This window comes from Gopherus flavomarginatus, chromosome 6 (assembly GCF_025201925.1).
Source record: "Gopherus flavomarginatus isolate rGopFla2 chromosome 6, rGopFla2.mat.asm, whole genome shotgun sequence".
NCBI classification, from domain to species: Eukaryota; Metazoa; Chordata; order Testudines; family Testudinidae; genus Gopherus; species Gopherus flavomarginatus.
This window is the reverse complement of record NC_066622.1, coordinates 133,709,855-133,727,901: the sequence shown is the minus strand read 5'-3', so window position 1 is coordinate 133,727,901 and position 18,047 is coordinate 133,709,855. Positions and strand designations below refer to the sequence as shown.

The following is an 18,047-nucleotide window of genomic DNA, read 5'->3' as shown; positions in this document are numbered from 1 at the left end:
AGGTTTTTCTAAGAAGTCCTGCCCAAACAGCCTTGCCCTGTTTGCAGCCTACGCACCGCACCTTGTGCAAGGCTGAACCTGCAGTCCCATTCTCACTCTCAAAGATCCTTTCCCTGCTCAGGATGGTCAGTATTGCTGTAAGGCAGGTTGGCAGCGCAGTGCGGGGAATCTTGCACCGCTGCTGCCTGTGCCGTAGCTGGCCTGAGAATGCAGAGAGGACATCAGTTCCCTGTTAGAAGAATTGTTTCCTTTATATTAGAGGGGAATTCCAAAGCCTGGCCAGGCGCTGGTGCGGGGGGTGGAGTGCTGCTGTTTTTGTGTATTATTTGTATTGCCAGGAGCCCTAGAAATGAAGCACGAGCCCATTGTGTGAGGTGCTGTACAAAGACAGAACAAAGACGGTCCCTGCCCCCAAGGGGCTTAGAAGCAAAGTAATGGAAGACAGCCCCCAGGGCGCAGAACTAGCAGCTGGAATAGGCATTGTGTCCCCTTTCGCAGGGCACATCTACATACCTAATGCTCTGTATGGGCTAGCACAGACGAGGTGGCTTGACTCCAGCTAGCACTGGACTGTACAGAGCAGATTTCAGCATGGGTAGTGTAAGCCCAGCACAGGCCTTGGGTATGTGCTGCACTCAGCTACATTAGTTCATGCACAGCTTTTGCCATGTAGACATATCCTGTGTAAGGGGCCCTGCAGGTTCCCCCAGCCATTAGCAATGTGGTCTGGGAAGTGTATTCCCCCTCACTCCATCCCTCACACCAGTATATCTGCAGACATAGCCACAGATCCCCAAGCCTGCTCATATTCATCTATAGCCTGCCCATCCTGCCAACCTCTCTGCTGCCATGCAGGGAGATCCAACAGAGGTTGGAAGCTTGCATGGGGCATGTACCTCCTAGGCATCCCTCACCCCGTCTTCCTCTTGCATACTGAGATTGCAGCAGTCCCTTAGCGGCCATGTAGACACCTTCCAGACTTGCCCTCATTAGAATAATGCAATTGATTTTTTTCCCCTCTGTTCTTCCAGTGGCAGCATGGGTTGAACTGACCTTTTTGCACAGAGCTCGCCCTCCTAAGAGTCCTGAACGGAGCTTTATTCTTGCCTGTTTGCCCGATGTGGTTTTCCATCTCTCTCCATTTTTCCTAGGTAGCAGGGATCAAAGGCATATTCCTGGCTAATAAGAAGATAGAGGACCAGATAAAGACTTTCATCACCTACAACAAGGGCAGAGACTGGCGCTTGCTGCAGGCTCCTGACACCGATCTGAGAGGGGGTCCTCTACACTGCCAGCTGGTCAGTGGCAGAACTTTTCACATGTGGAACTGACAAACCATTCCAGGCTTTGTCCTTTAGCCCCCATGCAGGCAAAGCCCCTACTGAAGCCAGTGGTATTCTGGCCGGCATGAGGACTGCAGGATCAAATGCTCCGAAATGGAACCCTGTTTGTCAGCTGGATCCTCAACTGGTGTAAACTGAGGTCGCTCCACTGGGATCAATGAACCCACATCAATTTGCACAAGCTGAGGATCTGGCCAAGCGTATTTAAAGGAATCGGATCCCAGTGTTTCCCTGTTTGTTTCCCATCTGTTTTTGGACTGCTGGGTACTGAGGAAGTTAAGTCAGCTTCTGTTCTCATAAATACATAGATTTTAAAGCCAGACAGGATCCTCATTATCCTGTTGTCTAACCTCCTGGATCACACAGGCTGCAGAATTTGAAATTTGAAAAGATCTGACAGGGAACTGCATGAGACCACTATATTGATTTTAAAAAACAAAAACAAAACCCAAGCGTGAACTCCCCTTCCTAGGATTCAGCAGAACTGTTCCTCTTTTTCATGCAATTCATTATTTTTTTTTTGGAGGGGGGAGGAAATATATAACACAAGATACACACTTTTCTGTGTGTCTGAGACCTCTTGTGGCTAAGGGGGCCATTTTTAGAAGCATATTGGCCTAACTCGCCAGCACTCAGAAGCTGATCGCTCGCTCTTTCTCTGATCTTGGTGTTTGTGTATTAAAGATTATTCTCTCCACTTCCTCCTCTCGGCAGCCTTTTTGTTCCTTGCACCTACATTTGCAAATCTCAGAGAATCCATACACATCAGGAAGTATCTCCAGCAAGGAGACGGCTCCCGGGCTTGTGGTGGCTACAGGTATTGATTTTGTCTGTGCTTTCCCTCCACGTTCAGCCAAACCTTACTTAGACTCCTTCAGGAGAGCTGCTAAGCTGCTGCTGCTTTTAGCTGTTCAGTGGTTTGCAATGTCAAAGGTTATCTTAGCTGGGTCGGGGGTATGGATTAGTGAGTCGAGGGCAGATGAGACTGACAAGGAACCATGAGGAATGTATTTTGTCACATAGCTGTGAAGTTTCTCAGGTGGATATCGGTGTCCTGTATGTCAGGGTTTCTCAAACAGGGGTCACCGCTTGTGTAGGAAAAGCCCCTGGCAGGCCCCTGGCAGGCTGTCTGCAGGTCAGGCCGATCACAGCTCCCACTGGCTGTGGATCGCTGCTCTGGAATGATAGCTGCTGGAAGCGGTGGCCAGTACGTCCCTTGGCCCATGCCGCTTCCTGCAGCTCCCATTGGCCCGGATCAGTGATCCGCGGCCAGTAGGAGCCACGATTGGCCGGACCTGCGGACGTGGCAGGTAAACACACCGGCCTGGCCTGCCACGGGCTTTCCCTACAGAAGCAGTGATCCCTGTTTGAGAAACCCTGCTGTATGTGACGTGCATATGCCTGTCCATGTGTGATGTGTATCTGTGCTCGTGTGAATGTGTAAATATGTACACCGGGCCTCAGACTTCTCTCATTTGCACCAGATTTACACTAATGCCACGCCATTGGCTTTAGACAAGTTATTCTTCTTGTACGCCTAGGTGAGCGAGAGGAGACTCAGGCTTGCACTCTGGGCCAGATTTTTGGCTGGCATAAATGATTTGCACCAGTGGAGGATCTGGCCCAGAGGCTATATTTTATGAAGTTAGAGGTTTGCAGTGACATTCTAGCTGTGCCGCACACTCAGTGAACCACCTTGGCCCTGGACGGTGCATTCTGTGTGGCTGCTCTGTGTTGATGCTTTGGCAGATTGCAGTGCTTTCATGACAGCCTGTTGGAATCTTGAATGCCCCCGACTGGCTGACCCATTGTAATTAATCTGACAACATCGCAGCTCCGTTTTGTTTTCATTTGCCTGCTCACAGTAGGCGGCCTAATCAGGATGGACATAGTAACTCATCCCGACTTGAAGCTCCCACAATGCTTAGCTCTGTGGGAAATATTTGGGGGGTAACAAAGCGCTTTCGGAATGACTGTCACACATGCTAGCAGTTTAATGTCCTTTTTTTACCCAGGGACCCGTAGCGGAACCCTCCCTCGTGCTGGCTAATACTTACTCACTTGCCTAGTCCTGTTGCCTGTGATGGGATTACTCAGATGAGTAAGGGAGTAAAGGCCCATAGCAGTCATACTACAGTGAATTGCAATAGCTTAAACATTCCGTCCATGATGGAGTTTAGTCCTAATTGTTTCTGGCTGTTACACCCTGAGCAGGTTTCATGCTGTTAATTGTAGCATTAGCAAGTTGTTTCATTTTAGCATGTCATCAGTGTGAATTTGCACTGGGGTAAGCAGTGTGTCCTACTCCCTCCCTCCCCGGCACTAGAGACCATGGAGGTCTGTGGCTGCTTTCACAATTTGCTCAACCTCTTTCTATCAAGGGCATATTTTTCCTATTAATGGTAATACATGGAAGTGCGTCTGGGCTTTTGTTTTACCCTGGTGTTTCCCCCTTCACTCTGTTGGTGGGAGCCAGGGGCAGACAAGGGATGTGTACACCAGATGTTGGATAAAATCAGAGCTCTATTGTACTCAAGCATTAGTCCAAATTGAGACTGAACAGACCTTTAGTTAGATTGGGTCAATCTATAAAATTCAGAATTTCATCTAAACGCCCCAATGTTCCAGGAAGTTCAGTTGCGGGATGCTGGCTCAGATCCATTTTTTCTCTTTCTTCAGTTTGTTTCCATTCTCATGCACTTCTGTGCTTCTATATTCCAGCCGGCACTGGAAATTGAACCAAATCCTGAGAGAGAGCGTGCTTTCTTTTAGCAAGGAAGGTACTGTATGTTTTGCAAAAGATCCTCTTCTCAAGATTTCTAGCTCAATGTTCCAGATTGAAGAGGTTCAGGTTATTTGGGTTAAACATCCCAACTTTGTGAAGTTTATCCAAACTAAACTGTCAGGTACTGGCAGCTCACAGCGAGTGTGTATAAACGGTCTTGGCTCATGATACAGTTCTTACAGTGGCCTTTATTCTTGATTACTGAATTCTCTAGGGCCACGTCTACACTACAGAATAAAATCGAAATTATTAAAACCGGTTTTATAAAACAGGTTTTATAAAATCGATTTTACGCGTCCACACTAGGGCACATTACTTCGGTGGTGTGCGTCCATGGTCCCAGGTTACCATCGATTTCTGGAGCGGTGCACTCTGGGTAGCTACATTAAAGGAATGAGACCAATAACTTCGATTTCCGTCCACACTAACCCTAAATCGATATAGTAATATCGATTTTAGGGTTACTCCTCTCGTCGAGGAGGAGTACAGAAATCGATTTTAAGAGCCCTTGAAATCGATTTAAAGTGCCTTGTAGTGTGGACGGGTACAGAGTTAAATCGATTTAACACTGTTTAAATCGATCTAACGCTGTAGTGTGGACCAGGAAGCAGATAAGATCCCAGAGGCAGCAAGAGAATGAAATCCTAGTCAATGGTCTAGATTACTAAACAATGAGTTTCTTTTCAAGCTGTCACTGCAGGGGATGAAAGCTTCACTTGTATAACAATTAACCTTTAAAAGGCAGAGCCTCATTTCTATGTTGCTGCCTTGTGCAATAAAAGACTTAAGCTGGTGGGAATTGGCCCACCTGTTTCTGATAAGCATGGTCAACAGCTGCACTGTACCAGCACAGGCAATCCAGATTACCCATCACAAATTTATCCTCATAGGTCTTCTCTTTGCTCCGCTTCCCTGGGAAAGTTCCCATTCTTTCACTACCAGTGTGGCAGCTCCACCAGTAATAATAATGGTAGGAGCACTAGCCTAGATATAAGATCATTGGTCTGACTCTTTAACAGAGAAGAGACACATATCAACATCTCGTTCCACGCTTGTCAGGACCAAGAGTCTGATCCAAATTATATTGAAGTAAACAGAAGTCTTTCAGTTGACTTCAGTTGTCCAAATGAGGCTAAAAGGGAGAAAGGAAGGGATTCATGAATCAGGGCTACAGAGACAAAACCATCTGGAAATGGTAGTGATGGAGTTCCAGCAAGCAAGAGCTCACTTCTCTTTGCTACCAGCCATAAACCCCAGTTGGACAGTTGGTTTCTAGACCTTGAGGCTTAGAGACGAAAATACCAATAGCAAAACCTGATTCACTATGGCAGTTCCTATAAAGAAGGAGTCTGAATGTCAAGCTTCAGGGCATAAGCCAGCCTCTGACTCTTGGGGGTGAAGAGAAAACTTCCCCTATGGGCAAGTCAACCCAAAACTGCCTATTTCTTCTACTTTCAGCTGAAGGTCACAGCTTGGTGGTCACAGGACAGTGGAGAAGATCAGTGGTTATCAAACTGGGTTGTGACACCATTTCAATGGGCTCACCAGGGGTGGCATTAGACTTGCTGGGGCGGAAGCTGAAGCCTGAGCCTCACCACCCAGGGCTGAAGTTGAAGCCCCAGGGCTTCCACCCTGAGTGATGGGGCTCAGGTTACAGACACCCCCACACCTGGAGATTAAGCTCTTGGGCGTTGGCTTTGTCCCCTCACACAAGGTGGTGGGTCTTGGGCTTTGGCAAGGCTTGGGCGGGCTCTGGCATCCATCCCCGCTCCTGGGGTTGTGTAGTAATTTTTGTTGTCAGAAGTCTGAGGACCCCTGGAGTAGATGGACCAAAGGACCTAAGCGAGTGTGGTAATTCCCATGTTCCTAATACTGATACCAAAACCTATCGGGCGCAACCCTGTTCCTCAGGTTTTATTTTTGGAAACAGGAGTGTCACAACAACTTGGCTAGTTATATAGTCTCTGATGCTGATGGGAGCTTGTCAAGATGCATCTGGGCTTTAGTTCCTTGTTTTCCATCATTAAATGTCAGGAGCGCAATTAACATTTTCATTAGTCTGTTTTTATTGTGCTCCTATTGAGTCTACAGATGTGTAGGAGTGAATCTTCCCTTCTTACTGTGTTTAGTGGAAAAATATTAGCTCCTTTAGAAAAAAAATATCAGGAAAATTATACCCTAGTTTAAAAATATCTTAGCTGTAGGGAGAGGGAATTTTATGGATCAATGGATAAGGAATATGCTGTTGAATCTTTCATCCGTTGGTTCAACCCCCAACAGTGTTCATATTGTCTGTGAGTCATTACCATTTGAGGGGCTTTCAGTGGTATATGTGATAGAGTTAGTTCTCTCAGTCTACTTTGTAGGGTACAGACACCCATGCTACAGAAACCCAACTGGCACAGATTAGCAATCTTGTTGGCAGACTTGGCAGGAAAGCCAGTTAAGTGTGTGGAGTCTGAACAGAAAGTTTATTCTGGAAGATGGCTCCTCTAGGGTAATAGGAAGGTAGGATAACTTACACAGTGATACTTTGGACAAGCAGAAGACTTCAGTCTCCAGGGCTATCAGTGTGGTAATCTCCATCAGCGCTGAATTAACAAAATAAAAATGCGCACAGGCAAAACCTGTCCATTTCTGCTCACACTAAAATCTGCCCAGTTTCTGATCAAGAAGAACAGTCACCGTTGTCTAAGACATTGCTGTGGTCTGATCATTATTACCTTTATTGCCAGCTCATTTGGTCCTGGGTCGTATTTTACACCCCAGCTCCACCAAGATGCAGTTCAGATCAGAAACAGGCCAACCCTTGACAGGGAGATATTGGTAATTTCACCATAAGCCTCATCTGTTGTGCTTCACCCCAAGCAACTAGTGAACCCAGCAGGAGGTGCGGTTCGCTAGGTGCACTGCTTCTGAGGTCAGTACATTGGGCCGTTTGTTTTTTGGAAGAATCATGTGGTGCAATCTGAGCCCCTCATAAATCAATGAGAGTTTCACCACTGACTCCAATGGGACCAGGATTTCACCCTTGAACGCCAGCTCTGCTGAGGTGAAGGCAGTATGAATAATTTGATTTGGGTCGTGTGCATTTGCCTTTTCGCTTGAATTTGCATGAGAAATGGTGATAGGAAGTATTAAATGTTTCCAGGTCAAAATACTGCAAACACTATGAGAATGCAGAGCCGTGCTTTGGTGCAAAATTTTCAGAAAAATGATTGATTTGCATACACAGTTGTCACGATTGCAACCATGGCACATAATAGACCTGGGGTTGTGTTTGTGTTTTCCTGAAAATGTAGGCCTCAACATGGAGCAATCCAGATATGTGTATCTCATGTTGCAAATGCACAGTGTCACTTGGAGTAAAAGCAAACAATGAAGCAGTCTTTCTCAGCTATTTACTTTACAACATTTTACTATTTTACTGTTTGCAATGTTATTCTATCTTAATCCTCCCACCTGTCCCATGGTGTTGTCATATAATCCTGGAATTAAAACAACAAAAAACTTCGGTTAAACCAGTTACCCCTGATTTCCTGCAAAAATGTGATTTCCCTGCTCCTGCCACACAAGAACTTATGAAATCCACTTGTGTTTCAGGAAACTTTGGCTCTGAACTCTCATATACTGATATCAGCACGTTCATATCTTCTGATGCCGGAAACTCATGGAGACAGGTACAGTCATATGTGAGGAAAGGGAGCTGTGTGCCTTTTGCAAACCTTTCCAGCTGCTCTCTGGGCCTCAAATGGCTTGAAAAGCTCACACTGTACCTGACTTGTTTCCAGATCTTTGAGGAAGAATACAATGTGTGGTATCTCGACTGGGGTGGTGCACTTGTGGCCATGAAGCGCACATCATTGCCTATCCGGCATTTGTGGTAAGGCTGTTTCCCTTGCTTTGAGAATGTTCAGGGAGGGGGGCGCTAAACTGGAATTGTCCAAAATATAATTGAGATCTCTCAGTTCTGGAGTGGATCCTTCTCCTTCCTGTTTGTTGTGCCGTATAGGTACCCAGAACACTAAGGAGCAGATCAAATAATCTCTTACTCAGAGCACTTTGTGGTGGCCCACAGAAGGCTGGGGAAATCACATGATTCTGGTCCTTCATTTTGTCACTAGCTGCTTTCAACAGCTGTTTAAGTTTGAGGCCTCCTGAGTTACACACTTTGGGTCAGATTTTCTGACAAGTTTACTGTGACAAGCTCAGGCTAAGCCATTGTCCTTCACACCATGATGTTTCAGGGATGCATCTTACTAAGATTATTGATTGTTGCCTCTTCACCTCAAAGCCTTACATCCTTCCTTGCCACAACCAGGCAAATGGCTCTATAAGAACTTCCACTAGGGGTTTCCAGTAGGGTTTGAACCTTCTCCATCAAAGTACACACTTCTACCGCTTGAACTAAAGGAGTAACTCCATTAGCTTCGCAGCAGTAGCAGACTGTTATTGTCTCTGTGGGTTAGCCACAAGAGATGGATGCAACACACACTTTACAAGCAAGTTACATTCCTACCACACAGAGAAGACAGGATGCAATGGGCTCAGATTCGATTCCGTTTTTTCTCTTCTTTCTGGCTAGTAACAAGCAAAATATTCTGAAGGTGCTAAAATTTTTCTATGATCTTGTCAGCATAAGGAGTAGGATGGTCCAGTGGGTTAAGCTGAAATCAACTCCCCAACCGGGTCCTAATCCAGGTTTTGCCACCAATTCACTGTGTGACCACAAGCGAGTCATTTAACTTGGTTGTGTCTTGGTTTTCCCATTTGTGAAATGGGCACGCTGAACATCGCCCTCCTTTGTAATTCACTGTAAGCGGATGGAATACCTCATTGGCACAAAACGTTGCAGCAAGCAAGGCCTTTCCCTCTGGGGTTGGGGTTTGTGACCAGAAAGTAAAATAAATGACCAGGCTCAGCAAGTGAACAGAAAAGCCCCCCCGCTTGGTGTATGACCCAATACACTTACCCTCTATGTGCAGGCCAGCTTTCCCCTCCCCATCTCCCAGGCTGCCGCTCGTATTGCTCTCCCTGGAGCACCTGTATATGGAGCGTGGCTAGGGGAGCCGAGTCGGAGTTAATCTCTTGTTCACTCACACCCAGTGCCTGTGCAGCCTGTCACAGGTACTTTGTGACAGCACTAGATGAGGAATACATTATGCAGTCAAACAGCCAACGCTCTGCCATGAGCGCCAATCTGTCTGAACAGAACCCCTCTGAAGGCAGTGGAGTGCCATGTGGATGCAGGGCTTGCTGCAGGATCGGGGCCAGAGAATTTGGATGCGCTCATGACCAGTTAGAGGCCAGATTCTGACATGCTCGCTCACGCTGGCCACGCTTTCCATAACGGGTGGTTTATAAAGGATTCCTCAGTGAGCGACTGCCGTTACAAGCCACCGGCAGGAGCAGCCTGTGTTCTAGAAGGTTCTAAGGACGGCAGTAGATGTTTCTAAGGGACCTGTTGACCTGCTGGATTCAATGACAATCTATACTTAATAGTTGACTCTTTATTGAAGCTTGTGCTCAGCGGCGCTGGAATATTTTTAATAGTGGGGGTGCTGAAAGCCAGCCCCTTTATCCCTGTCTGCACCTGAACAGTGGCAAGAGGGCTGAAGCTGGGGCCACACCTGGGGGCAGGTCTGGGGCTGGGAACAGAGCCGTGGCCAAGGGCTGAGCCTGGGGCCAGGGCCAGGAGCAGAGTCCCAGGTGCTGGACAGGCAGCCGGGCTCCCAGGCACAGGCCTGCAGAGGGCACCCCGGGTGTGAGGTTGAGAGCCGGGACCCCAGGAGCTGGGCCAGCAGCCAGGATCCCGCATGGGGGACCAGGAGTGGAACCTCATGTAAAACCTGGCCTTGCAGCCCAAGTTCCTGTGTCTATCCTTCTGCCAATCATTTGTTAACCCCTTCCTAGACAGTGTAACCCTCACACTGAATGGCGCCTCACTCCACGAGTGCTGCTATTGACTTGCTGAGGAGGGTGCTACTCAGTGAGAGAGACGCTATCAGATTCTGGCCCTAGCTTACTGGGAGAAGGGACAATACTGGCACAAGAACAAATGGGGATGAACCAGCCATGAATAAATGTCGTCTGGAAATTAGAAGATGGTTTCTAACCATTGGAGGACTGAGGTTCTGGAACAGCTTCCCACCAGGAAGAGTGGTGGAAACAACCTCACTAATTTTAAGCTGGAGTGTGATACCTGCACAACATGGATAATATGCCATAGCAGAGGACAGAACTTGATGACCCAGGAAGTCTCGTCCAGTCCTGCATTCCTGTGACTATGTGTGTGGGAAAATATTTGATTTGTGCACAGATTCATCACAGGAGTTTGGCGCACATGCTCTTTGGCTCGTGCAAGTGCATGTGAAGGTCTGGCCCACTCTATCGCATAGTTATTTAGCGTTGTCACTGACAAACTCTAACAGGTCCTTCAAATTATGCCTTTAGGGGGCTTTCAAACTTGAATCATCTTGACTCAATAGGCACCTGCTGCAAGAGAGGAGCCATCATGATTAAAGTATACTTGGAAATCTGTTAGTTCTCAAGCTGGGATGGCGTATAATAAGTTTCATCCCAGAGAAAAGAGGATTTGATAATTGAAAAGCTGAGAGAACTTTAATGAAGCCTTCTGTTCCCCCAAAATTGAAATGCTAGTTAGATAAGCATGCAGACTAAACAGCATACAAATGCTTAGGGGTATGGGGAGATATATACATTTAAATAAATAGATTTCTGAAGGATAAGCTCTTTGCATGAGATTCTCCCACAGCATTTTCTATTTGGGCTGCACACCTTCTCCTGTGCCAGATGCTATTTTGTGTATCTGTAGCATTAAGACAGTGCTTCCCGAACTTTTCAGGGTCATGCCCCCCCTTACTCCTGTCTGTGCCTCTGCACCTCCTGCCTGGAGCTAGGGCTGGGAGTGGGTACATGGATCCCCCTTGGCCAGGGATAAAGGGTCTGAGGCTGGGGCCACAGCTAGGGGCAGGGGCTGGGAATGGGGCCATGTCTGTGGCTGAGGCTGGGGTTGGGACCAGGAGTGAAGCTCCAGCTGAGAGTTGCAGCTTGGGGACAGGACCGGGGCTATGGCTGGGGGAGGGACCAGAGTAGAGCTGGGAGGTGCCACACTCCCCCTCCAGAACGTTCCTCTGCAGTCCACTATGGGGCTGTGCCCCACAGTTTGGTGGCCACTGCGCTAAGGGGAAGATCTCAGTAATGCGCCTCATGGGGGTAAATCCAGTCCATTCCTCTGCATTTGCGGAGGGTCCTGGTTTCACTGGGACCAGTGTGCTCCACGGTAGGAAGCAGGAGCTGACGAGCTCAAACGGGGAGCTCTGCATCCTGTGAGGCCTGAGTCCCAGGGGCGGGGGGCTAGGCTGCCTCTTGGCCTCATCCCCAGCCTTTTAGAATCAATGGAAAGGCCCATTGCCTTTGGATCAGGCCCAATGTGCCATCTTCAGGGCAGGGATTTGGGATGTGGGGAGATTCAGCAGCCCTGGGCCTGAGTCCACTGCCGCCCTGCCTGTCAATGCAGCTGCACGCCGCCTAACCTGATGGGATCCCGGTCTTTGACTGGGCTCCTAGGAGCGACTGAAATACAAATCATTAATCATCTGTCCTGCTCCTCCCTGGCTTCAGTGGGGAGGAGTCTAACCCCTGTCAAACCCCTTCCACCAAACCCTGCAACTCAGGCGGAGCAGGAGGTATGGGCTGTCCATATTCTCCTTACTCACCTGTTGGAGGTCATGTGCTGGTTCCAGCAGGAGTTTGGCTGGATTTTGACAGGGAAACACAGGGTTTGACACTGTCCATTATGGACTGAAAGACCTAAATGGAGCATTTCATCCCTTCTCTAGCTCAAATATTATCTCCTCCTTCAAAATAATCGGTGTGATGGCTGCTCCTCTTTGCTGACGCTGGGGTTTAAATCAGTGACCTCCTCTGCTAAGAGCTCCAGTCTGTACAGCAGGAGCTAAAAAGCCGGGCTCTGTAGATGAGACCCTTCTCCTCTATGGACTGGACCCAAATCTCATGCACTGAGCAGCTGGTCACATCTGCCTGTCTTGAGAAGCATCAGCTTAACCCTTAAAGTGCTGCTGACTCAGCCCTGTGGGACTCAGAATTCTGCAGGACAATGTCTCCCCGCTCCAAGCCCCCACTGACCGGAGAATAAGTTTCTCTTCTCTTTTGAAGTGAGAAACATTTCCTGTTGACCAGAGGAGAAATTGTGCCTCATTTGTACCTTTGGCGGTGTCCATGGGGGGTTATTTCTCAGCTTTCACAGCTCAGCCACGTGCCGCAATTACAAAGAGAGAGCTCTGAAATGACCCAGCTGGAAAGGGACCTGATCATTCAGGGGCCAGTAAGCCCTTGTGTTCCCCTGTTTGTTGTTGTTTGCAGGCAGGCTTCTGGGATAAGTCTTCAAGCAGAAATCCTCCTGGAACAGTTATGTAAAGACTCCAGGAGCAAAGAAAAACTATCTTGTTTCCTGAATTGTTTGTAAACCGAACATCACCACACTACCCCATGCCACTCTGTGGCTCAGGCAGTTTGACATAGGGTACAGAGCCTGTAGCATTCCATGGCAGCAGTGACTGAATGTGATTGCTGTCCATGCTGGCTCTTGGTTGAAATTAGTTGGGCACATTCCATTTTCTAGTGGATAAAGGTCAGATTCTGCTCTCTGTTACTCCCATGTAGCCCCGTGGAGATGAGTGGAGTTGCGAGGAGGTAGCAGAGGATTTGGTTCAGCATTTAGCCCTCTTCGTCGGCCATTCTCAAAGCACATTGCTAATATTAATGAATTAAACCCGACAAAGGCCCTGTGAGAGGGATAAGTATTCAGAGCCTCATTTTATTGATGGGGAAACTGGAGCACAGAAAGGCTGTGACTCACCATGGGTCTGTGGCAGAGTTGGTGAAAGAACCCAGCTCTCCTGACTCCAAGTTCCCCTAAGCACTACACCACATTTGAGGCTGTATATTTTCCCCTGCTGAAATTAATGTCTTGATCATAGACGCACACATAAGGACTACATGTCCTGTCTTAGGTGTTATCAATACCGCCTGCACTCTTGGGTCTGACTTGTTGACTGACATAGCAAACACAGGCCTGGCTTGCCAATTTTAGTTGGATGTATTCCTGGATGTTTCCTCACAAGACACAATCTTTGATTAAAGATTAATATTTAATTCCTGGAGGCTCCAGGACAGTCCTGGAGGGTTGACAGCCCTGACGCAGGCCCTTAATGACTTTGATGATAATACTTACTGCTTTGCTTCTTGAGGGCACTCTGAGAAGATTAATTAATAACATGGGGAGATGGCAAAGACTGACACGTGTTTATAAATCCAGCTGCTGTGGCTTGCAAGCCTCAGAAGTTGTTTAATTGCCTAGGTAATGGTTACGGAGCCACACGTTTACATTTATTGATTTTGTCCGTTTCAATTCCAGGGTGAGTTTCGATGAAGGAAGATCCTGGAATAAATATGCCTTCACCTCGACACCGCTTTTTGTGGATGGGTCCCTTGTGGAGCCAGGCATAGAGACGCAGCTAATGACGTAAGTCTCAAATGAGCTGTGTCGGGATCGAGCGTATGGCGCTGCGTGTGTGTGTGTCAGTTGCTTCAGCCCTCTGTTAGGTGCAACGTCAGACCTGCTCCCCTGTGTGTGAACATATGTAACTCTCTGGAGCGGCCTAGAAGCTCTAATACAGCGGACCATTCTCAGGTACCTTTTAGGATTTACACAGCTTTTGGATTTTTTGTAGATTTTGAGGTCAGAAGGGACCATTAGCCGTCCTGTATAACATGAGCTAGAGAATAAACAGGCTGTATAATGTTGCAATAAGCTACTGGTGTTTAGAACTAAGCAATATACACACTCTTAGCTGACACACTGGGGATTGAAGCAGGGACCCCCAGAACTAAATGTAGGCGTTGCTCCAGCTTGAGCTAAAGAGCCAGTCCTTCATAGCTGCTGACTGTAACCACTTATATCTTCTGGACAGGCACGGAGAGTGGCTTGAAACACACTCAGCAGTGGGTTGCACTTGCCCATAGACGCAGAGGGAGTGGCTTCCAGTGACCATTTCATTATCTGCTCTTCCTCTGGGGGCTGGGTGCCTCAAGAGGAAAGTCCGGCTCTGAGTAAGGGGTCAGGTTCCCAGAGAGCAGTACAGTTAAGAGTGTACTATCCAAACACTCTACACTTACTGTGTGATACAGCTGTGTAGTGCTGCTTCAGGAGTGTTCCTGTGATGTGAGTAAGTGCCCTCCATTAATCACGGAGATTATGCTGCAGTAACACTTCATTGCAAACACAGAAGCCTCCTGCTGTTCTGGCTGTTAGGGCTGCTCCGAATCTCACTTTGTAAGGGCTCTGATTCTGCTGTCACTGGCCCCTTTGACGCCAGTGTGACTGCACCCTGAGCAGTAGGGTCATCCTGATTTACACCCATTCCAAGAGGAAGGTGTATTGGGCCCACTATCTTTTGCTCTAGTCTCCGTCATTCCTGTATGCTTGTACTTCTGGAGGGTGGGGGGTGTGTAGCTCACAGGTAGCATTACTATTAATCGTCAATCCGGAGTGGAATACTAGACAGGAATGCCACCTGTCTCTTGAGAAAGGGCTTTGGGAGTTGGGATCTGCTTTCATTGGAATTGGATTTTGTGATTCATCGTGGTATCTCTTCCACAAATAATGGCGATACATCAATCTTACACAAAGTGAACTAACTGTATTGTAGGGAGAGCGTTGGATAGAGAGTCTGTACAGCATTGTTGCAGCCATACGGGTCCCAAGGAATTAGATATCTCTAGTACATAGAACCTGTCAATTTCTTACACAGGGGGCTGGAATCTAGCTGTAGCTGCCAAGTTGAGAATTCCCAGGGAGGGGGCTGAATCTCTCAGCTGGCAGAAAGTCAGTGGAGCCCGCAACCACACCTCCTTTCTTGGCATATGGGGTGTGTCAGGGCTGGGGCCTTGGCAGCTTGAGAATGAGGAGGTGTCACTGGCTCTCTGACAGCCCTTCCTCCAATTCTCCTGTGCCAAAGGGAACTCATTGCAGGAGAAGATCTACCCCAGGGTATTCAATACGGGGCTTGATTCTCTGTCTGCCAGACCTCCCAACATGCCCACTATACCGGGAAGGGCACCAGGCCCAGCTGCAGTGCAGCTGCACCACCAGAGTGTTCTCCTACACAAGTGACATTCTCTTCTAGTTTCAGAGTAGCAGCCATGTTAGTCTGTATCCGCAAAAAGAACAAGTACTCCTATTCTCTTTTAGGCATGTGCAGTTGGGTGATGGCTTCTTTGTGCCAGAATCTGCCCCAGAAGAGCAAATCCATGAAACTTGATTCTGGTTTGGCTACTTCACATTTGACAGAGAGCAATGCGCTTAGCTTCCTTATTATTTTAAGTCAAGGTTGCATGTTTTTCTCGTTCAAACAGGAATAAATGCAGGGAAGTCCTATGGCTTGTGTTACACAGGAGGTCAGTTCAGCTTATTACAATGGTCACGTCTAGCTTTATAACTGCTTAATCTCTGAATTACATTGTTTGTGATGGTGTCTCGTAGTTTGTCCATCCGATAGTGATGTTCCAACTGGAAACAAGGATGCACCTTCACAGACGTCTCCTTTTTTTTTTTTTTTTTGCTTCATAGGCAATAATGGATTTTTGTGAGTTTCCATGAGAATTTGTAAATTTAATCAATGGACCATTTTGACATCTTTGCAGGGAAACCAGCTTTTGTGGAGTGTGTGCATGTGTGCTAGTTTGTCATGTGCAACTACTACCTGACAAGAGCAAAACACAATAAGAAGTAATGCGGGCAAATACTTAACATTTCATGAAAATGGAGTAAATGTCATTTTGGCAGTCAGCAGGCAGCTTTGAATAAAGGGCTGGATCCTAAGCTGTTCACTCTGGGCAACCAATTCCGGTTACCACATTTTCCTCAATGAATCCTGGTCAATATAGTGGTTTCTCCGCATTGTTATATTGTGCACCGTTGTTATGCATCTGCAGTTTCCCAAATACAGAAGTGGATGAAGCGGTTGCATTCACTCAAACCTATATGGACAGCCAGGCCCTCCACTTGTGTAAATCAGCACATCAGTATCTCCACTGTAGTCAATGGAGCTAACCCAGTTTACGGTAGCTAAGAATTCGGCCCAGGTACAATGTGGTTTCCTTTCAGATGAAACATGCTTTTCAAATCCAAGATTGTTATTATTTATCCTTCCAGTATTTCCAGGGAAAATGTAGGAAGCCAGTACTGCTGGCCATTTGATGCCAACTTTACTGGGTACTGGTTTGTTTTCCTTCTGAAATCTTTACAGGCATTTTTTCTTTTTAAATATTGAGGCCAGTATAATAATGTTCATAGGAGTTTATAAAAGGTGTAGAAGAAATGTGGCCCTTTGCTTGCCAGAAATGTGCATAGAAACTCCTACCCACACTTTCCCAGGTGCTGAATAGTAAAACAGCTCATTTATAACCTAGCTAGGAAATGGTTCTCATGCAACTTTTCTAAATATTTCCCTGAAGATGAATTGTGGAGAACTGATCCATACGGACAGAGCCAGGTCATTCTGGGCTCATGGCGACTCCGAGGCAGAAGAACTGCAGGCAGGTGGGACCTGTGTGGCCGTGCAGCACTTCCACTGATTTCAGGGATCCTCCAACAAAGCACAGCTTGCAGGACGGGGAGCTTTCATTCCTCTGTGGTGCGCAGGGCTGCTGGGGAGTCTGAGGCTGCCAGGCAGGGGCAGTGCTATGCTGGAGGGGCTCCAGGGAGCCCAGTATTCAAATGCCATGAAACCAAAACAAGGATTGAGCTGATTTTCTGGAGTCCCTCACCCCTTCCTGGAAACGGCTAAAATATTCCTGCCAGAGATCACAGCCAGTACCTGGGACTTCGGAAAAGTAACCCCGTTGCCATTGAAATGCACCAGATTGCTCGGTGCCTCGGCTACTTCCTAGCCTAATCTCCTGGGGGAATTCATCATTCATTACTTCTTGTTATGCTGACTTTTATTATTTATTTGTATTACAGTTGCGTCCTTAGAGCTCCTCTGAGTTGGGGGTCCCTTTGTGCTGAATTCTTACACATAGGGAGACCATCCTTGCCTCATGGAATTTACGACGTAAAGCCTAAAATACCCAGATTTTATACTGATTTAATTATTTCCTTGAGGTTGCGATTTTTCTGGCAATATATTTAAATCAGTAACCCCCCCAGTGTGCATGGTTATACTGATTTAACAATATGGGAACAAACTATACCAGTATAAGCACCTTCATGCTACTCCACTGGAGAGTTGTATCAATTTCTAATCTATAGTTATAGCAGGACAAAAATTGTGTACTGATAAGCCAGATGGGGAAACTGAGGCTCTGAGTAATGAAGTGACTTGCTGAAGAGCACATACCTGGGAGCAGAACCCACATCTTCTGAGTGCTAAGCCAGGTCCCTAGCCTCTGGACTGCCTCCCTTCCCCTGGTGTGCTTAAAGCTCCACAAAAGCAAAGACTGTCCCTTTCCCAAAATGCTTCCAATCTACAGTCATCACACACGGGACCAGAGAAGGGTTTTTTTATTGTTAGCATTATGACTGTCATTGCTGCTCATTCACTTCTTGGGCTAAGAGTTCTGCAAACCTTCCCCTACACGGCCTTCAGACGAGCCCACCTTTGAAACTGCTGCTCTTGAATGCTGCTTGCGCTGGGCTTCAGCATGCTTTGTAGGAGCATTCAGAACCAACGTTTCCAGCAAGTACACTGCTGCTCCCTCCCTCCTTAGTTACAGATATGAGAAGGCAGTTCTGTTTACGTGGGAAAACCAATGAACAGATCCCATGCCATCATCTCAGTTTCCAAGCACACATGGAAAATCTGGGATGACAC

The 18,047-nt window shown here is 47.3% G+C and overlaps 1 protein-coding gene across 1 annotated transcript in view; it reads left to right on the top strand.

The window, feature by feature from the left end:
• Nucleotides 1-18,047, top strand: part of SORCS3 (sortilin related VPS10 domain containing receptor 3) — a 503,211-nt gene that overhangs the window by 410,624 nt on the left and 74,540 nt on the right. The window contains exons 10-14 of the mRNA XM_050957974.1: nucleotides 1,152-1,298; nucleotides 2,058-2,160; nucleotides 7,732-7,808; nucleotides 7,920-8,011; nucleotides 13,589-13,696. Of these exons, the coding sequence (XP_050813931.1) occupies nucleotides 1,152-1,298; nucleotides 2,058-2,160; nucleotides 7,732-7,808; nucleotides 7,920-8,011; nucleotides 13,589-13,696 (527 nt within the window). The remainder of the gene's footprint in view (nucleotides 1-1,151; nucleotides 1,299-2,057; nucleotides 2,161-7,731; nucleotides 7,809-7,919; nucleotides 8,012-13,588; nucleotides 13,697-18,047) is intronic.